Source organism: Erythrolamprus reginae, chromosome 1 (genome assembly GCF_031021105.1).
Source record: "Erythrolamprus reginae isolate rEryReg1 chromosome 1, rEryReg1.hap1, whole genome shotgun sequence".
Classification (NCBI taxonomy): domain Eukaryota; kingdom Metazoa; phylum Chordata; class Lepidosauria; order Squamata; family Dipsadidae; genus Erythrolamprus; species Erythrolamprus reginae.
The window spans coordinates 70,766,614-70,789,148 of record NC_091950.1 but is presented as its reverse complement, the minus strand read 5'-3'; the positions used below and the strand labels follow the sequence as shown (position 1 = coordinate 70,789,148).

At 40.2% G+C, this 22,535-nt stretch overlaps 1 protein-coding gene across 3 annotated transcripts in view; it reads left to right on the top strand.

Moving 5' to 3' along the window:
• Window positions 1–22,535, top strand: part of MIPOL1 (mirror-image polydactyly 1) — a 249,340-nt gene that overhangs the window by 9,822 nt on the left and 216,983 nt on the right. Inside the window, exon 2 of one of the 3 annotated variants that reach the window (XM_070755340.1) lies at window positions 715–782. The exons of the other annotated variants lie outside the window; for them this stretch is intronic. Within the exon in view, the coding sequence (XP_070611441.1) occupies window positions 776–782 (7 nt within the window). The 5' untranslated portion in view covers window positions 715–775. The remainder of the gene's footprint in view (window positions 1–714; window positions 783–22,535) is intronic. 3 annotated transcript variants of the gene reach the window in all.

Here is a 22,535-nt window from a genome sequence, read left to right as displayed (position 1 = left end):
CAACATGTGAAATTGATTGTCAATCAGTGTTGCTTCCTAAGTGGACAGTTTGATTTCACAGAAGTTTGATTTACTTGGAGTTATATTGTGTTGTTTAAGTGTTCCCTTTATTTTTTTGAGCAGTATATTTTCATTTTTAGTCTGAATTTATAAAGCTGCTGTATGACATGTCACAAAGCTGGCTTTGATTGATTAGGGCAGGGGTAGGCAAAGTTGGCTGTTCTGTGACATGTGGACTTCAGCTCCCAGAATTCCTGAGCTAGCATGATTGGCTCAGGAATTCTGGGAGTTGAAGTCCACGAGTCATAGAAGAGCCGACTTTGCCTACCCCTGGATTAGAGTGATGTCCATATGGGCTTTTGCTTGTAGGCTTCCTTTTCCTATATCTGTTTCCATGAAAGCTGAACCCTAACAGTTGGGGTTAGTATTAAACATACAGTTCATATGTTATAAGAAGTTTGTCTTTTGTTGTAGATTACTGAAAACAACATAACGGACCCAAAAGATTAATAATAGATTTTAAAAACATTTCAGCCACATAAGCATCTCTCTCATTCAGTCATCTTCCATTTGATCAAGATGTTCTCTTCCCTAATTTTTGCATGGCCATAGAAAGTACAAAAAATTAATTTTAAAAAAGGTTATGTGTCCCATTGTGACTTGGCTTGGAACTTCTGATATCTTGATATAGTCTTGCGCATGCTTACTTTTCAGGGTTTTTTCCAGTGCAATCTCTTAAACCTTTTATTGTCTTGGACATTAACTTATCCAAAACATGTACAGTAAGTCATGATTTATGATTTAACTACAGGAAAATACGATCGGCAAAGATATTGGACCATATGGTGATTTAGGGCATTAAAATACAATCTGCATTTCAATTGGCAAGTTGTAACAAATGCTATTTTTTCTAATAGAATTGGTCAAAATACGTTATTACTTTTCCAAGCAATTTTGTTGAGATTTTCACATAACATAGAAGCTGCTTTAACTTTCAAAGAGGAATGATTTGCTCCTACAGGCATGTTTCACAACTACCCTGTTTCACTGTTTCACCTTACTCTTACATCTAATGAGGCAAGGGTTAAAATATAGCAATATAGCTTGCCTTACTCTGTGCCAAAGGTTTACTACTCCAGTTTATGCAGACATTAAGAATATTGGAAAAAGACTGGAAAAGTTTTCTGTTTCAGTCTAATTTCACCTTAGAAACTCATTGAGTAACTTAGAGTCAGTGACACACACAGTACAATTTACTTGGCAGATTATAGTGGATATTAAAATTAAGATGACTTTTAAGTGATTTGCCTCATGCTTCTACAGAAAAAGTAATATAATGGTGGTAATAGTAATAATTATAGCTATTACTGCAAACTATCATAGTAGTTTACTGAACTCTATTTCTTGGGAATATGACCAATTCCATCACCTGCAGAAAAAGAGAAGTACAGTAGGTATGAACTCAGTGGAAACTGGCATGCCTACAGGAGGGATACTTTACTATTGATGTAGAGCCAAAAGATCCCAGTTCTGTCGTTAATCACTGCAAAAGATTGTATTTTGATTGCCTCTTTCAGGAATGGCTGTAGAAAAATATTTGCTCCAAGAAGCAAGTCATTTGGGACGTCAATGGGAAGAAGCTTTTGCATGCTGGTTCTAACCACTAAGCAGATAACTTTCATGGAATAAAACTCCAATAACAAAATTGTGTGATGGAAAATGCCACACCAATTAACTGCTTTCTGTAACTCTTGGCTACATTCCCTTTTATGGCTATGCTTTCCAGGAGTTACTTATTAATGGGTGTTCTTTAATCAGCTAATTAGATTTGCAGCAATAGAACCAATAATCTTTTAGACAGAAATTCCTCCTTCCATGTTAATCTTTCATCCTAATTCATCCATCCCATTACAGTCAATCACTCTGTAGAAGTCCCTTGTGCTTTTCTTTTCAAGAATCTTGGCTGATATATCCTGTTCTCTGTGAAGTGGACCTAGGTGCACCAGCCTTCGAACCCACAGAAAATTACAAGCTTAAGAGTCTAGAGCAGTGATGGCGAACATATGGGTGCCACAGGTGGCATGTGGAGCTACATTTATTTATTCATTTACTTACTTACTTACTTACTTACTTATTATTTATGTACAGTGAACCCTCGATCATCGCGAGGGTTCCGTTCCAGGACCCCAAGCGATGATCGATTTTTCGCGAAGTAGCGGTGCGGAAGTAAAAACACCATCTGCGCATGTGCAGATGTGTTTTTACTTCCACCGCCGCCCGCCCTTTGCCCGCCCACCCCGTTGCTCGCGCCTGGGGTTTCCTGGGGAGCGGATCTGGGGTTTCCCCAAGCACGCGCGCGTTGCTGGGGCCGCTTCCCAGCTGGGGAGCGGCCCCAGCAACGCGCGCGCTTGGAGAAACCCCGGCTCCGCTCCCCAGCTGGGGAGCGGCCCCACGCGCTTGGGGAAACCCCAGATCCGCTCCCCAGCTGGGCAGCGGAGCTAGGCTGCCCCAAGCTCGCGCGCGCCGCCCGCCCGCCCACGCTGTTGCCGGCTCCGCTTCCCAGCTGGGAAGCGGAGCTAGGCTGCCCCAAGCTCGCGCGCGCCGCCCGCCCGCCCACGCTGTTGCCGGCTCCGCTTCCCAGCTGGGAAGCGGAGCTAGGGTGCCCCAAGCTCGCGCGCGCCGCCCGCCCACGCTGTTGCCGGCTCCGCTTCCCAGCTGGGAAGCGGAGCTAGGGTGCCCCAAGCTCGCGCGCGCCGCCCGCCCGCCCACGCTGTTGCCGGCTCCGCTTCCCAGCTGGGAAGCGGAGCTAGGGTGCCCCAAGCTCGCGCTCCAGCCCACCGCCGCTGGGGTCTTACCGGGGCAAGAGGGGGAAGACCCAGGGAAGCTTCTGCCCGGCGGGGAAACTCCACCATCTACGCATGCGTGGAAGGGCACGCATGCGCAGATGGTGGAGTTTACTTCCGGGTTGAAAACTAGCGAAATAGCCCTTTCGCGATCCTTGAGGACGCGAAACTCGAGGGTTCACTGTATTCGATTTTTATGCCGCCCTTCTCCTTAGACTCAGGGCGGCTTACAACATGTTAGCAATAGCACTTTTTAACAGAGCTAGGCTATTGCCCCCACAATCCGGGTCCTCATTTTACCCACCTCGGAAGGATGGAAGGCTGAGTCAACCTTGAGCCAGTTATGAGATTTGAACCGCTGACCTTCAGATCTACAGTCACCTTCAGTGGCCTGCAGTACAGCACTCTACCTGCTGTGCCACCCCGGCTGCTGGCATATCTGCTGGCACGCGAATCGTTGCCCTAGCTCAGCTCCAACACACATGTGTGTGCCAGCCAGCTGATTTTTGGCTCACACAGAGGCTCTAAGAGGGCGTTTTTGGCTTGCAGAGAGCCTCCGGGTGGATGGGAGAGGGCGTTTTTAGCCTCCTCCGGCTCCAGGGAAGCCTTTGGAGCCTGGGGAGAGTGAAACATAAACCTACTGGGCATACCAGAAGTTGGGAAACAGGCCGTTTCTGGCCTCCAAAGGATCTCCGAGTGGGGAGCTGTTTTCTCCCTATCCAGGCATTGAATTATGGGTGTAGGCACTCGGGCATGTGTGATAACGCACACGCATGCTTTTACGGCACCCGAGGGAAAAAAGGTTCACCATCACTGGTCTAGAGCCATGACGCCGAACCTATGCCACCCTCCTTGCCTTTCGTAAACTCCTTAAAACCCACCTCTGCCGTCAGGTATGGGGGAACTGAGACATATCCCCCTTGCCTATGTAGTTTTTGTGTATGATATGATTGTGTGTATGTTTTTATATATTGAGGTTTTTTAGACTTTTTAATGTAAAATTGTTATTTTTAGATTTTAAATGTTAGATTTGTTACCGTGTATTGTTTTTTATCACTGTTGTGAGCCGCCCCGAGTCTACGGAGAGGGGCAGCATACAAATCTAATAAATACTAATAATAAATAATAATAACAATACGTGAGGGCACGTGAGGCATTGCCCTATGTCAGCTCCAGTGCGCATGTGCATGCTGGATAGCTGATTTTCAGCCTTCCGGAGGGGGGAGGAAGCTGTTTAAACCCTTCCCAGGCTTCAGAAGGCTTCCCTGAAGCCTCCAGAGTGAAAAATGGCCCAACGGGCAAAACGGAAGTCATTGAATTTTTCAGAATTTCCTGTTTGCCCATTGGGCTGTTTTTTGCACTCTGGAGGCTTCAGGGAAAGCTGAGGGGGGAAAATGGCCCAATATGGGGAGGGGGGCGTATGCACAGGGGTATGCACATGAACAGTGTGGTGCATGTGGGGGTTGTGTGGTGGCATGCGTGACTCCCATTTTTGGCACGCATGAACAAAAAGGTTCGCCATCACTGGTGTAAGGACTCCTGCTTGAGGGGGTGGTGGACTAGATGACCTACAAGGTCCCTTCCAACTCTGTTACTGTTACTAGACCAGGAGTCTCCAACCTTGGCAATTTTTATGTAATTTGCCTCATGCTTCTGCAGAAAAAGTAATATGATGTTAATAGTAATAATTATACCTATTACTACAAACTCTATCATAATAGTTCGGTTTACTGAACTCTATTTCTTAGGAATATGACCCATTCCATCTCCTGCAGAAAAAGAGAAGTGAATGATATGAATTCAATGGAAACTGACACACCTACAGGAGGGATACTTTACTCTTGATGTAGAGCCATAAGATGCCAGTTCTGTCATTAATAACTGCAAATGATTGTATTTTGATTACCTCTTTCAGGAATAGCTGTACAAAGTAGTTGCTCCAAGTATAAAGTGACCAGATTTTTACATTGTTAAAGAGGGACACCATTTGGGGGGGGGGGGGGGGGTGTTTCCTTGATTAAACATTTGGTCTATATGGAGCAAAAAAAAATATTTCTTTTTCTCTCAATCTCTCTTCTGACCTCCCTTACTCTTTTACTCCAATTTTAATTCCAGAATCTCACATCTAGCTTTGCTTTCACTCCTCGCTTTTACTCACGCTTGGGACTAATCTAGTACAGGGCTCTCTGATCTTGGCAACTTTAAAACTCATGGGACGTCCACTCCCAGAATCCCTCAGCCAGCCAAGCTGGTTCCAGGAACTCTGGGAGTTGAGGGTCTGTGCTAGACCGGTCCCGAGTGCGAGTAAAAAGGAGCAGCACGACGCATCATTTCTCTAGTCGCTTTTCCTTCCCGGCAAGATCTCATTTCCGACCTAAGTTGGGTTGGAAAGAAATTTAAGTCTCAACAACTCCAGAAGTCGATGGCTCGAGGGAGTCTTCCGATGATAATGAGTTGCTTACATTGAGCCGGCAGAGAAGGGGAATCCTCTCTGTCCTTCTCTTTTTGCGCACTTGGGCCAGTTCCGGTCGAAAATTCACAGGTAAACCAAACCCTTTGGAACACAGCTGCGTCATGCGCCTGGTTTTGAATGCCTCGCGCTTCTTTGAGGAAAATGTGAGCCCTTTGCAGAACATAGCTGGCTAATGAAGGTGGATTTGCAATAGGTGCTTCTTGTTCACACCGCATATTTCCTTTCAATCTCCTGCCCTCCCTTGAACCCTGTCTTCTGAGACAACATCAAAGGGGGGGGGGGTTGAAAAGCAAGCGGTGGAGGCAACTTAAGTTACTTTGATAAGTACCTTTTACTACTTTGGTGAACAACCGCATAAGCAAAACAACTAGAAACAAGAACAGGTGTTTTTTTTCCCAAACACCATCACCCTGCTAAACAAATAATTCCCTCAACACTGTCAAACTATTTACTAAGTCTGCACAACTATTACTACTATGTTTTTTTTCCTCATCATCCCTATCACCCATTTCCTCCCACTTAGGACTGTATGACTTGTTGCTTGTATTCTTAAGATTTTTATGAATATTGATTGTTTCTTCATTGCTTATTTGACCCCTATGACAATCATTAAGTGTTGTACCTCATGATTCTTGACAAATGTATCTTTTTCTTTTATGTACACTGAGAGCATATGCACCAAAGACAAATTCCTTGTTTGTCTCATTACACTTGGCCAATAAAGAATTCTATTCTATTCTATTCTTCAGTGAAGGGGTCCAATACCTTCAGCTCTGCACCAGAGAAGGGTTACATATTGGGATTGGATACTGTAGCCTAGAAGATAATTCTCTGCCTTACAAGGCAAAGGTTGCAGGTTCAAGTCCCAGTGGGTATGGCTAGCTGATGAGGCCAAAATAAGGCTGAAATAGATCTATCCTAGTCTCCCTTAATTTTCAAATTCAGCAAAAAACATGTGACACATACAGATAGAATTGTTGGCTATCAATAAAATTAACTGCCTTGGAAACGGTCCTGGGTTGGGCCGAGAGGCAAATAAGGAGCTGTGATGTTCCTTCAATACACCAGGGTGATTCAACACAAAAATATGTAACCCTTCCCTGGTGCAGAGCTGAAGGGATTGGATACTGTAGCCTAGAAGATAATTCTCTGCCTTACAAGGCAAAGGTTGCAGGTTCAAGTCCCAGTGGGTATGGCTAGCTGATGAGGCCAAAATAAGGCTGAAATAGATCTATCCTAGTCTCCCTTAATTTTCAAATTCAGCAAAAAACATGTGACACATACAGATAGAATTGTTGGCTATCAATAAAATTAACTGCCTTGGAAACGGTCCTGGGTTGGGTCGAGAGGCAAATAAGGAGCTGTGATGTTCCTTCAATACACCAGGGTGATTCAACACAAAAATATGTAACCCTTCCCTGGTGCAGAGCTGAAGGGATTGGATACTGTAGCCTAGAAGATAATTCTCTGCCTTACAAGGCAAAGGTTGCAGGTTCAGGTCCCAGTGGGTATGGCTAGCTGATGAGGCCAAAATAAGGCCGAAATAGATCTATCCTAGTCCCCCTTAATTTTCAAATTCAGCAAAAAAACATGTGACATATATATATATATACCCACTAAAACTCTCATTGTGTATTGGACAAAATCAATCAATCAAATAAATAAAAATATATATGAACTAGACCAGGGATAGGCAAAGTTGGCTCTTCTATGACATGTGGACTTCATCTCCCAGAATTCCTGAGCTAGCATGATTGATAAGTCCACAAGTCATAGAAGAGCCAACTTTGCCTGCTTCTGAACTAGACTGTGATGTTTCTTAGTGTCATTTTTATTTTTTATTTTATTTTATTATTTTATATTTTACTTTACTTCTATGCTGCCCAATCCCGAAGGACTCGGGGCAGCTTACAACAATACAAAAATACAAATACAATAAAAAGCAGTCAAATATGGGAAATCTAAAACTATAAACCCCAATTAAAAAAAACCCATAACTCAATCAATTCAGGCAACACACATACATATCAAACAATATAATTGGCCATGAGAGATGTCAGTTTCATGGTCCCCGGTCTGTCGGCACCGCCAGGTCTTTTTAGCCTTTCGGAAGGCCAGTAGGATGGAAGCAGTATGGACACCATGTGGGGGGGAATTGGTTCCATAGAGCCGGGGCAGCCACAGAGAAGGCCCTCTCTCGCAGTCCCGCCAACCTGCAATATTTAGTTGACGGAAACCAGAGGAGGCCAGCTCTGTGTGATCTTATTGGTCTCTGGAAGGTTTGCGGCAGGAGATTGTATGTGTGTGTATGTGGGTATATGCATAATGGTTATCTTTTGAGAGCTGAATGCAATGAAATTTCATGTTAATGTATGCTGATTAGTGTGCATTTAAAGTGACAACAAATTTTTGTTCTGTTCTTCTATTTTAATTACATGAATTGCTGTAATTAAAATAGAATTTGTTCTAATAGAATAGAATAGAAATAATTGTTACACAATCTGTAATTGTTACTGAATTGTGTAACAATTATTTAATATAGTCTTTTCCAGCCAGGTGTTGAACTTCAGCTTGCACAAATGCTAATCATCCTAATAAGGAATTAATGAGTATTAAAGTATAATACTTTTGGCATCAGGTTAATTATGAATGCTGAAATAATGGTTTGTTTTCTTTCCCATGGGTATGAAATTTTGAAGTCACAAAGTTTCTTTCCAATGAATTCATGGATATGCCATGTAGCTTTCTTGGCAGTACAGTGATCCCCCGAGTTTTGCGATCCCGATCATTGCGAAACGCTATATCGCAATTTTTCCACCCGATGACGTCACTCCCTTCCTTTCTCATCTTTCTTTCTCTCTCTCTTTCTCTATCTTGCTTCTTCCTCTCTCACACTCTCTTCCTCCCTCTCTCATCTCTTTCTTTCCTTCTCTCTCTTTCTCTATCTCTCCCCCTCTTGCTCTCGAGTGGCGGGCGGCACCCAGGGAAGGTTCCTTCGGCCGCCCACCAGCTGATTTGCTCGGCAGCGCGGCAGCAGCGAGGAGCCAAAGATGGGGTTTCCCCGTTGCCTGGGCAACGGGGAAACCCCATCTTCGGCTCCTCGCTGCTGCCGTGCTGCAAGCGAGCGGCAAGCGAGTGGCAAGCGAGCAGCCGGGCGGGCGGGCGAACGGGCAAGCGGCAAGCAATCTTGGGGTTTCCCCTTTGCCTGGGCGGCGGGAAGACCCAGGGAAGGTTCCTTCGGCCGCCCAACAGCTGATCTGCTCCGCAGCGCGGCAGCAGCAAGGAGCCGAAGATAGGGTTTCCCCGTTGCCTGGGGAATATGCTGCTGCTGGCCTGGATTTTTTTTTTCTGGCAATGAATAATTTGTGGTTGTTGTGGTTGTTGTTGCTGCTGTGTGTGTGTGTTTGTGTGTGTGCATTCTAGGATTTTATCTTTGTAAGTTGCCTGGAGTCATTATGGACGAGTTGGGTGGCTATATAAATGTTCAAACTAAAATAAATAAAATCAAGTGCCTTTTAGTCATTATTTCCTGCTCTCTGCTTGTTTATTTTTATTTTTATTTGGAGGAAATCCAATTGACTTTGCTGGTTATAAAGCAGATACCCATTGTATTGTATTCACTAGCATCCTTCCATAGATGCGCCTTTCTAAAGCAGACTTGGGAATATTCCTGGAATATGAAGAAATTGAAGAGAAAGATAGGGTAAAAAATAAATAGAAAATAACATAAACATAGAATTGAATCAGCTACGTCCCATACATAGAATTCTAGTTTTGTTCTAGGATTCAATAATTTTGTTCTATAATTCAAATAATTTTGTTAACTAACTATTTTAAAAATAAGATTATTGTTTAGAAATAATTCCTTAATTTACACAATTTTTAAAACATTCTAAATCTTATGACCAAATATATAAGGACTCCTGCATAATATCTATAAAATACCTTTTCTCTAAGAATGCCTTTGCACGAGAAAAAGAGAATGAATCCAAGCTGGATAGAAGCTATATGTACATTGCCTATTTTTTGGACTATAAGACGTACTCCCCCCCACCCAAAAAAAGTGAGTGGAAATGTCTGTATGCCTTATACACCGAAAATATTGCCCTGTTTTTGGCCTCCTCAAATACAGCCCCCTCCCCAGTGTGTATATCCTGTTTTTACCAAAAATGGACTCATTTTTGCCAAAAATGAGATACGTGAAGGGTTTGGAAGGTCTGCAGAGTGCTCCTGGGTGCTGGGGAAGCAAACACAGGATGCATGGGGAGGTTTGGGAGGCCAAAAATGAGCCAATTTTTTGAAAAAACGGGACACACAAAGGGCTTGGAAGGCCTACAGAGTGCTCCTGGAGGATGGGGAGGGCAAAGGCCAGATGTGCAGAGGCCCAAAACTTTTTTTCTTATTTTCCTCTTCGAAATCTACATGCATTTTATACTCCAGTGTGTCCTATATTCCGAAAAAATTCCTTCTATCCCTTTTGTGTTACTATTCTTACTGTTTTTCTGTTAAACATCAAAAAGTATCATACCCCTGAAATGATTATGTAAAGCAACATTAATGTTTATTTGAACTATTACTGAGAAATACTTTGGTGCTTACACCTGCAGAATTACAAGAAAAAACTATAAGCACATTAGTATCTTTCTCTCCAAGGGTGAATGAACTAAAGAAATAAATAAATCAAGGGAGCAATAATATATTATTAAACAAACACTGTGGTGTGAATATGATAGAAACATGGAAGACTGATGGCAGAAAAAGACCTCATGGTCCATCTAGTCTGCGCTTATACTATTTCCTGTATTTTATCTTAGGATGGATATATGTTTACCTCAGGCATGTTTAAATTAAGTTACTGTGGATTTACCAACCACGTCTGCTGGAAGTTTGTCCCAAGCATCTACTACTCTTTCAGTAAAATAATATTTTCTCATGTTGCTTTTGATCTTTCCCCCAACTAAACTCAGATTGTGTCCCCTTGTTCTTGTGTTCACTTTCCTATTAAAAACACTTCCTCCTGAATCTTATTTAACCCTTTAACATATTTAAATGTTTCAATCATGTCCCCCCTTCTCCTTCTGTCCTCCAGACTATACAGATTGAATTCATTAAGACTTTCCTGATACGTTTTATGCTTAAGACCTTCCACCATTCTTGTAGCCCATCTTTGGACCCGTTCAATTTTGTCAATATCTTTTTGTAGAACTGAACACAGTATTCCAAATGTGGTCTCACCAGCATTCTATATAGCGGGATCACAATCTCCCTCTTCCTGCTTGTTATACCTCTAGCTATGCAGCCAAGCATCCTACTTGCTTTTCCTACCGCCCGACCACACTGCTCACCCATTTTGAGACTGTCAGAAATCACTACTCGATTTGTCTCTTGTTCTGAAAATGTGAATGATGAGAACAAAACAAGTTACATTAATTATCTATTAATTTTTGAGTTTTCTTTAAATAAGAAAATAAATTTCTTTAAATACCGAGTGGAGGGATTGCAACAAATAAAAAAAAGTAGGGGATAAAATCAATATTAATTTGGAGCAGTTTGTCTCTAAATTAATATTACATGCCACTAGAGGGAGCAATCTGCTAACAGTTTGTACTGTACTAATCCTGCTTTCTGCTAAGGTTTGGTTTTGAGATGAACTTTTAGGGGGGGAAAGTGTAAAGATATTGTCAAAATGTATTTGTTTAAGAATATTCACACATGTATTATCAGTTATTGTAAACAAAGACGCAACTGCACCTTTCTGCAGGGAAACAGATGAACAAAAAAAAGCTACAGCATCAACAGGAAAAGCCATACTTTGCAAAGCAATTCAGTGCATGCAGTCCCAAATGGTGCGGATTGACAGTGTATCTTCTTTTGCACATGAATTAAGTAGAGAACATAAATAGCAAAATTCATTATCATTAGCTAGTCCCTATATAACCTGGCTGATAAAAACGGAAGAGTTGTGTGTGGCATTCCCTCTGTGTGTGTGTATTTGCAATTTGGTTGCGTTTGTTACACTTTCACTTGAAAACATATTGTAGGTACCTTTTTTTGGTATGCATTTTTTGGACATACACAATTAGTGCTGCTTTGGGTAATTTATTTTCATTTGGTAGACACACTGAACATTAGTGGAATACAACAAAATACTCTGCTACAGTGTTTCTCAATCTTAGAAAGTTTTAAGATGTGTGGATTTCAACCCCCAGAAAAGTTGCTGAGATTGAGAAACATGGCTCTGGTTTTTATTTTTTATTTTTATTTTCCCTGCCTGCCCTTAAAGTTTGCTTCAGTGGATTTCAACATTTCTTGGAATGAATAAGGCCAGAAGTGTTTCCTGAAAGGCAGGTACAGTAGTTCTCAGAAAAACGTATCCTTGGATTTCTGCCCGAATATTTGTTTCTGCTTATGATAAATCAATTACATTAAGCATCACGGAATGGCCCAAATATAATACAATTTTAGTGGCTGTTTTTTAAGAGAGGCTAGTAAAGAAACGTCTAAATCATTCCAAAGAAAGTATCTTTGAACTGACACTTAAGTAATTTGCATGTCACACAAAAACTAGGTGACCTGGATTTGACTAGCAGCATTGTAATATAATTATCCTCCTCCGCTATACCTGATATCCCAAAAGAGATGTGTAAAGTTTATTTTCAAAGGTTATGGATTTGGTTGAGTGATGTCATTGTGCGGCATACAGAACAGGAATCTGCAGAACTCTTTCGCTGATATTTATGCAAGTATAAACGAACACATTCAAGCTTTAAGGAACAATGTTAAGCATAAGGCAGGCAAAGGTAATGTTTTGACATTTGTCAAAGTGATTGAACAAAACAACTCAGAATTCTATTGAAATAGTACCTTTCCCTCGTTTTGCTTGTCTTTGATGGATAAAATAAATTTGAGCTTCTTAGTTGGATATTACTGGCTTGCAAAGATTAGCCATATGGATTTTCTTTTGCATTTGAACTTTGTGGTATTGCACCACAGTTTTAAAGCCAGGTTTTTAGAATTGATTTTTTTTAAAATGCAAAAGGGCTGCTAACTGTACCACGGCATGAATATGAAAAATGAGCACCTCCTGGGGCTGCTGCCCTTAGAGGATAGGGCTCCTCCTGTTTCTCTCTCAATCTTATGACAGAAAACCATTAAAAATTTGCTCCCACAGCAATCTCAATAGATTGAGGTTTCATGTTTTTGTTTCTGTAAGCTTATAAGAGGTTGTAAATTCCTGCTTCTGGTCTCCTCTACTCCCTCTGTTTCTAATCTACATGCAGAAATTAGTTTACTAAAATAAATGAAGTCACTCCACAATACTACCTTTTTTTCATTCATGGCAAGGTTATAATGAGTTCAAAATTGTAGCCTAAGGTATTTTTCTTCGGTGCGCACTTTCCTCAGAAGATGAACAGATGAACTTAATGTATTTGACAACATGCTGACAAATATTAAGCAGAAATCGCTATGTGAGGGCAATTTCACTTTCAGAATAGAATTTGTCTCCATTTCTCTTACTGGATGTAGAACCATCCCTTTCTTTTGGTTGCTTGGTTGGAATAGTAGGAAATGTAGCAAGATATAAAATTGGCATCAATTAGAGACTTCAAAGTGTGAAGGCTGTTAGCTATACAGTGTTCCCTCGATTTCCGCGGGGGATGCGTTCCGAGACCACCCGCGAAAGTCGAATTTCCGCAAAGTAGAGATGCAGAAGTAGATACACCATTTTTGGCTATGAACAGTATCACAAGCCTTCCCTTAACACTATAAACCCCTAAATTACCATTTCCCATTCCCTTAACAACCATTTACTCACCATTATTACTGGTACTCACCATTGAATAAGACACTTAGTGATCCTGATATTTATAAACATAATTATTTATTAATAATAATTATTTTTTTGTTATTTATTTGCAAAAAATATTAGTTTGGCGATGACATATGACATCATTGGGTGGGAAAAACTGTGGTATAGGAGAAAACCTGCGAAATATTTTTTAAATTAATATTTTTGAAAAACCGTGGTATAGGCTATTCGCGAAGTTCGAACCCGCGAAAATCGAGGGAACACTGTATTGTCCACTGTTTTACAAAATTGTTTGGTGCCCAGAATTTGGCACTCTAGTAAGGATTTTAAAGTGCTCAAACAATATGTGATCATTTTATATGCACTACTAATCTAAAGTGACTTTGAAAATTCATATTTAGTTTATATAGCTTTTAAGTGTCTTTACAATTTTTTTTAAAATTCTTGGATTGTTTTCTTTTTCAGTTGTGTTTTTGAACATGTTTGAACAGGAAAGATACTATTTAATATTTGCAACATCTGTTTTGTTTTTTGTTTGAATTTCAGTGGTTTGCAAACTTCCTTAACTCTAGCCATAATACATTTCTTAATATTAAGTTCATCCAAATGTGTGGGACGATTACGAAAGTACTGCATTTCAGATCAGTTTTTTTCCAGTTAAGCTTCTGGAATTTGAGATAAGGTATATAATTTCTATCTGGAGGGTATATGATTGAGAAGCTGATTCATATATTTACTATTATAAATTAAACAGAGACATGTTTCTTTATACATCTGAAATAATGCTCATTTCACAAGATGGCAAGAATGGATGCTATTTAGCAGGACTGTCTACCATGTCTATCCTATACTGGATGTGCTGCTTCAACAGACTGTATCATTTAGAAATTAAAATAGCACCATTAATCATAGCAACATAGAAGATTTACGGCACAAAAAGACCTCGTGGTCCATCTAGTCTGCCCTTATACAATTTTCTTTATTTTATCTTAGGATGGATATATGTTTATCCCAGGCATGTTTATTATTATTTTTATTATTATTATTTATTGGATTTGTATGCCGCCCCTCTCCGCAGACTCGGGGCGGCTAACAACAGTGGTAAAACAACATGAACAATCCAATTAATAAAAACAACTAAAAAACCCTTATTATAAAAAACCAAACATAAACACAAACATACCATGCATAACTTGTAATAGCCTAGGGGAAAAGAATAACTTAACTCCCCCATGTTTAATCACAATCAGAAGATTGAGGGGTTGATCACATGTTATGTCCAAAGTCAGTACAATTCATGCCTACCAGACCTTAGCTAGGAGGCTTTTTAAATGGATATTTCATCCTGGAACTATTGGAGATATGAGCCATGCCAGTTTCTGGAGAAATATGAATGAATACTTTTCAAAGCATAGAACGTTTTGCTTAAGGATCATAAGTACTACCAACTTTCCTTGAGAGCCTTTAGAGTTGATGTGTCTCTCTGAAAAGATATTCTTTTGAAATATGTTTTGGCTTTGTTTATATACCTAAGTCCTGTTGAATTCTGTGGAACTAAGAACTAAGTCAACATATGTAGCAATGCTGTTGCTGCTTAGTTACTCTGTAACTAAAGTTTGGGTTTTAGGTCTTCCTTTTGGCAAAACCGCTGTAGGGAAACAATGTTGAGGTTATCTAGGGTGATATCCATAAGCAGGGTCGAAAAAGGCAAGATAGCCCACGCAGCATTACAGTGAAAACTTTTTGCATGCATGTTGCTGAATTATATGGTCTTTCCATGGAAAAACCTGGATTTCCTCAAAGCTCAGCTTGAAGTTTAGTAATTTGAGAAAGGGTGTTTACCTGGTTTGCTTAACTTTTAATGAAATTTCTAAATTATGGAAACCTTTTGGCTTGCTTCGGCCACATTGAGTGAGGAGGAATTGTTTTAGTCCACATATAAAATACAGTGTTCCCTCGATTTTCGCGGGTTCGAGCTTCGAGAATAGCCTATATCACGGTTTTTCAAAAAATATTAATTAAAAATACTTCGAGGTTTTTTTCCTATACCACGGTTTTTCCCACCCGATGACATCATATGTCATCGCCTAACTAATAATTTTTGCAAATAAATAACAAAAAAAATAATTATTGTTAATAAATAATTATGTATATAAATAGCAGGATCACTAAGTGTCTTATTCAATGGTGAGTACCAGTAATAATGGTGAGTATCCCCCGCGGAAATCGAGGGAACACTGTATATAATGTTCTTAATGTATATAAATCACATAATAATGTTAAAAGTTTACAATCTTGTGGGGCTGTATTACTGGGTGTCTAGGGTCAGATACAGCCTATAGGCATTGGGTCTGTCCTAAATAGTCATTTGTTTCTTCCGCTCATCACCAATTTTGTTCTATGTTTTCTTCCTTTCAGGAAACAGCTTTTTTCTTACTCCATCTTGACAATGTTTGTGTTTAGGAGCAATGGTTAGAAACGATTAAGATAAAGACCACTTAATGTAATAAACTGGATATCTTTATTTTTCAAGAAATTGGCCTTTGTGTTGTTTTTGGGAAATGCACGTACATACTTATACCATGGGTCCCCAAACTTGGCAACTTGAAGACTTGTGGACTTCAACTCCCAGAGATCTCCAGCCTTAATTCGTTCCGTGACGAGGTTCGTAAGTAGAAAAGTTCGTAAGATGAAACAATGTTTCCCATAGGAATCAATGTAAAAGCGAATAATGTGTGCAATCCCAAAACTCACCCCTTTTGCCTTGCGCCGCTGGGAATCCCCGCCTCTAGACTTCCGTTGCCAGCCAAAGCGCCCATTCTTGCGCTGCTGGGATTTCCCTGAGGCTCCCCTCGCTGGGATTCAAAGCAGCACCAGCAAAAATGAAGGGAATCCCAGCAACGAACAGGCGCTTCAGCTGGCAACGGAATTCTGGGAGTTGAAGTCCACAAGTCTTCAAGTTGCCAAGTTTGAAGACCTCTATTATAGACAATCAAGTGTGATAAAAGCCACATTTTGGGAGGGGGGAGGCAGGTGGAATCTCCAGGATGTCTTCAACTGGAGATTGAGTGAGAAGAATAAAAAAGAAATGTACTCGAAAATCTTGACGCAATGCCCACTTTTCTTATCTTTCCCCACTTTTCTTATCTTTTGGATATTGGGCCAAATATCATTGCATCAGATTTTCCAGTGTATTTCTTTTTTATGTCCGTATTTGTTTTTGGAGTGGGAGGATCATCTTAATTTAGAGATTTTCTTCCTTTTGGGTAACACTGTATATCCTGTCCAAGAGATCTGATATTTTGCCCCATTGAGAGATTATGGGGCCTCTTTTTATTATATTTAAATGGCAACAGTTGAAACTAGTCTTCGTATGAATAAGCTCTTTTAAAATTTTACTGATGAAAGCTTTAATGGATTGAGGGTAGTAGAAAAAATGGCTTTTAGTGCATCCTTGTAGAGATCCTGTTTGAAACCAATGGCATCCTGTCATGTTCAGTAACCTATCTGTCATCATCTTCATTTTATTTCTTCAAGCCTAACAGTTTCATTCAGGCTTTCGCTTGGCCTTGTCAAACCACCAAGAACTTCATAATGTTGCCATAGAGGGTAGAATTACACCACCTGTTTGTGTGCCTATTCATTTTCACAGTTCTTTCAGTTAAGCCTCTATGGATGTGGATAGAAATCAGTGACTATACCTCAAAAATATTTTTTACAGTTATGGGTACAGTTGTTATATTGGCAGCCTTAACCAACCTTGGCCTTTCAGAAGCATTAAACTACAAACTCTTCATTTTCTCCTAACCATCATATACAGAAGTGGTTGGGCTGGAAAAATACAGCAGCATCAGTAGTTATGGGCATATAATGGTGTACCTCTTATCTTATCATATAAAATGTTTCAACTCCTACCCTCAAAACGTCGCCATAGAGCACTGCACACCAAGACAACTAGACACAAGAACAGTTTTCCCCCGAACACCATCACTCTACTAAACAAATAATTCCCTCAACACTGACAGACTTTTTACTAAATCTGCACTTCTATTCTACTAGTTTTTCTCATCATTCCTATCATCTTTTTCCTCCCACTTAGGATTGTATGGCTGTAACGTGTTGCTTGTATCCTAAGATTTTTATTAATATTGATTGTTTCTTCATTGCTTATTTGACCCCTATGACAATCATTAAGTGTTGTACCACATGATTCTTGACAAAAGTATCTTTTTATTTTATGTACGCTGAGAGCATTTGCACCAAGACAAATTCCTTGTGTGTCCAATCACACTTGGCCAATAAAATTTTATTCTATTCTATTCTACTATACAGTATTCTATTCTATTATATTCTTCTCTATATGAGCTTCCCAGATTACTAGTGGGCTGATAAGTGCAGTTCAAGATATTGGTTGTCTCCTACAAAGACCTAAGTAGTGTAAGGGCTAGATATTTGAGGTACTATTTCTCTCCCATTGTATTTTCTGTACAATAAAATTTGACATAAACTTTGGGCCCCATCCATTTAGTATCATCTGAATGGTATCTAGAAGGTACGTTGTGGAACAAAATTCCACTAGAGTTTCAAATATCCCCAATAGCATTTTTCTATAAATGTGCCTTGAACAGCTCTTTTTAAAAATCAGGTTGTGAGCTCAGATATGGTATAGACTCTCTGTGTGAGAGGTTTATAGGTTATTTTCATCTTTTTCTGTTTGTATTTATTGTGTTGTAGTTTTGTTTTTGATTTTTGTATGCAAGGAATCATTGTTAAATTGAGTTGTATTAGTGAAATAATACATAAATATGAGAGATGTAATTATATTTGGAAGACTGCCCTGCAAAATTTCCTGCAAAATGATATACCATCTGGAAACATTTTCTCTTTTTAAGCATAATTATGAAAATAAAAGTTTAGGATTGTGCAAAGTTGACTAGAGCTACTTTTTATTACCATAATCTATGCCAAGAATCTATGTATTAATTTCAAACCTTTTTATATTGTATAGTTTAAAAAACCTATTAGATTAGGTAGAGGAGTAATAGTATCATATAATATAAAATATACATTTGGTATTTACAAAAAAAATGCTGAGCAGCAGTTAAAAATCAACAAAATATTTGTGTTGCGCTGCCTTATTTCAAAGTATTAGAAATATTGGATCACTGGCCTGCCACATAATGAATTGTTCCTAAAGCCTGAAGTAGACTTTTTTAGCACTGCACATCAGGGAATGTATGTGTCTGTCATTTAGGGATGGTTGCATAAGTGTTGCATTTATATTTCTGCAAATGCATTGTTGTGCTTTGGGGGCACTCAAACAGCATAGTTGGTTCAAGAACATAAGAACAATGCTGAATAAGGCCAAAGCCCATTGAGTCCAGCATTCTGTGTCACACAGTGGCCCACCAATTGTCCATGGGGATCTTGAGCCGAAAGAGAAGCCCTTTCCCTTGACCCCCAACAAATGGTACCCAAGGGAATCCTACCTGCCTTAACCAACATAGAGGCGGCACATGGACATCTGTTTCAATAACCACCGATACACTTGGCATCCATGAATTTGTCTAATCCTGCCTTGAAGCTGTCAAGGCTGACAGCTGTCACAACCTCTTCTGAAAGTGAATTCCATAAACCAACGACCCTCTGGGTGAAGAAATATTTCCCTTGATTTGTCCTCACTTTCTTACCTATGAGTTTTAGGGAGGGCCCCCTCGTCCTAGTATTGTGTGATAGAGAAAAGAATTTTTCTCTATCCACCTTTTCTATGCATGATTTTATACACTTCGATCAAGTCACCCCTTAAACGCCGTCTTTCAAGGCTGAAGAGACCAAGGCATTGCAACCTGGTTTCATAAGGGAAGTGCTCCATTTCCTTGATACTTGTTGCCTTTTTTTGCATCTTTTCGAGTTCCATTATATCCCAAGTGTGGTCTCACCATCGATTTGTACAAGAAATTGGATCAACCAATTAGCACGCAGCATGCACACCTCTGCACAATGCATCATTGTGGAAGGCGTACACACTGACCCATTTGCAACTATCTACGCTTAGCAATCAACCCCTTCACAGCATACGAAACATACCCCTTCATATTGTGCAATGAAACACATGCACAATAGGGAACAATTCTAAATCTTTCTTTACATTGCAACAAAGTCTGTCAATGTTTTGTTTTTTAAAAAATGGGAAACTTGAAAAATATATTTGTTAATTAATATCTATTAATCTCCCTTTAATAGAAATTCCAAGAGGGAGCCATGTGCTTTGCTAAAGACCAGCAATGTGAGGCGTTGAATCCTTACTCAAAACAAAAAATAAATTATAAACGTTATTAATTTAGATTCAAACATAGGCATTTGTAATATACGCCTGGGCTGATTACCGAGAGAAAACATTATATTATAATGTAATTGCTTTATGTATTGATTAAATAAGAGCTTGGTACTCTCCATGTAAATCAGCTAACCATGATTTATGCATGGATGCTGAGTGTTGAAAACCATTTATTTAGGTCTGTGTATATAAATAATTGGTGAATGTGAGTGATTAGTATATTTTGGTACTAATGCAACTTATTGTAAGATATAGTTCAAGAAATGAAAAAAATCTTAAAGCCTTGTGCACTAAGCAAGGTGAACATAAAATTTGTCTTGTCTGTGTTATATGATGTCCTATTTATTTCTATCTACTTAAACATTACTCAAGAGATTAATATTAAAAGAGCCGGGGTGGCGCAGCAGGTAGAGTGCTGTACTGCAGGCCACTGAAGCTGACTGTAGATCTGTAGGTCAGCGGTTCAAATCTCATCACCGGCTCAAGGTTGACTCAGCCTTCCATCCTTCCAAGGTGGGTAAAATGAGGACCCGAATTGTGAGGGCAATATGCTGCCTCTGTTAAAAAGTTATATTGCTAACATGTTGTAAGCTGCCCTGAGTCTAAGGAGAAGGGTGGTATAAAAATTGAATGAATGAATGAACGAATGAATGAATGAACGATCGGACAAACAAACAAACAAACAAACAAATATTCTTGGAAATTTTCATTGCTCATATCACTTGATTGCAAAAAGAAAAAAGAAAGAAAGAAATTCTAATTATGATCTTTTTATAGTGTCCTTAACTATTTATTTTATTTGTTTTATTTTGTTTTGTTTTGTCAAGTACGTATCCGTGGTATACAAAGTTGTAATAATATTTATATACATGATACTAGTAAAAAAGAAACTTTAGGACAGGGGATTGAAAGCACTGTGGTGCACTTATGAACGCCCTTTACTGACCTCTTAGGAATCGGGAGAGGTCAACAGTGGTCCATTCTGCTCTTTGTGTAATACCTAGACGTTTTACAAGCTATGACAAGAGCTCCTTCCTTCCAACCTAGTTACTCAGAAAATTTGTGTGATTCAAAGTTTCCAATGTATGATTACAGTGATCCCCCGATTATCGCGAGGGTTCCGTTCCAAGACCCCTTGCAATAATCGATAATTCGGGATGTAGTGGTGCGGAAGTAAAAACACCATCTGCGCATGTGCGCCCCTTTTTCCATGGCCGCACATGCGCAGATGGTGGAGTTTGCGTGTGGGCGGCGGGGAAGACCGGGGAAGGTTCCTTCGGCCGCCCAACAGCTGATCTGCTCCGCAGCGCGGCAGCAGCGAGGAGCCGAAGATGGGGTTTCCCCGTTGCCCAGGCAACGGGGAAACCCCATCTTCGGCTCCTTGCTGCTGCCACGCTGCGGAGCAGATCAGCTGTTGGGCGGCCGAAGGAACCTTCCCCGGTCTTCCCGCCGCCCAGGCAAAGGGGAAACCCCAAGATCGCTTGCCGCTTGCCGCTTGCCCGTTTGCCGCCCGCCTGCTCGCTTGCCACTTGCCGCTTCCCGTTCGCCCGCCCGCCTGCTCGCTTGCCGCTTGCCCGTTCGCCCGCCCACCTGCTCGCTTGCCCGTTCGCCCGCCCACCTGCTCGCTTGCCGCTTGCCCGTCACCCGCTCGCCCGGCTGCTCGCTTGCCGCTCGAGAGCAAGAGGGGGAGAGATAGAGAAAGAGAGAGAAGGAAAGAAAGAGATGAGAGAGGGAGGAAGAGAGTGTGAGAGGAAGAAGCAAGATAGAGAAAGAGAGAGAGAAAGAAAGATGAGAAAGGAAGGGAGTGACGTCATCGGGTGGAAAAATCGCGATATAGCGATTCGCAATGATCGGGATCGCGAAACTTGGGGGATCACTGTACTTTGACTTGGCAATCTAGTATATTTCACAATCTCTTAGGCGTTACAATTTGAATATTGCTATTTCTTTGGAAGTTTTATACTCACTGGTAGTATATTCATTGAGTTCCGGGGTGAAGTCTAAGACAAGCAATGTCCCTGATTCTTATAACACTAGGCCCATCAGGAAAGATTTTCTTTTCTGCATTGTGTGGTTAAAAAGTGAAAATGATTGTGGAAATGTCTGATACTCCCTAGCTGCATTGAAGGTGACTGCTGTGTAAAGGCACCACAGAGTACTAAATTAAAATACAGTTTTCTCCTTGAAATGTAATTTGATCCATTCCTTTGCTGTTCTGATAAGGCTAATATTTGTCTCTAGCCTGTTTTTAGGGATTTGAAGTGATACTATCATCTCTGAAGGTTGCTAAATAATAGAATTACGACTCTATTCTCCTCTCTCCTGTCCCATTTATAAGCCGAAAAAGATATTTTGCACACAGTGACAAGTATTCCATTTTCTTGTGCAAGATTTTATAACAGGTAATAGACCATTGGCGAGCAGTGGTGTAAGATAAATGTACTTGAAGAATCATTGTTATTAATATTTCTATTGTGAGAAAGCAATAAAAATTCTTCTTCTTGATACTTGACCTTTTTAAAATATATTTTCCCCCCTGGTCATACTACATCTTAATGGTTTGGTTATCCTTTCAATTACTATTGGAATCTTAAGGCTTTCCATTAAGTTGATAGTAAAACGATGGCTCATCTAATCTTTCAGCCATTTTCATTTGTCTTTCAGCAGGTATGAATAGACAGCCACACACCTTTTGTGTGTTTGCCTTTCCTTCTCATATGTCAAGGGCTGCAAAGTGGTCTATTGATTAACCTCAGTATCCAGATCTTGCCACACAACTAGAATTCATTCATTCATGTATCAGAAAACAGAAATGAGGTCTTCTATGGTGTGCCTGTGTTTCGTGTGTCATTAGCCTCTTTTTGAAGGATTCTTCTGAGTGGTGAAGATGAGCTCTTATTCAACCCATTCAAGCTCTTATTCAACCGATTGTACTGAAAGCAAATTTATGCAGAATTTTTTTTCTCAAACCTGAAGTTTACAGCTGGCCTTTTCAGATTTTTGCTCCAGCCTGCACTGACCATTCTGATGGTTCTACCTTGTATTTGGAAAACAATATACAGTGGTACCTTG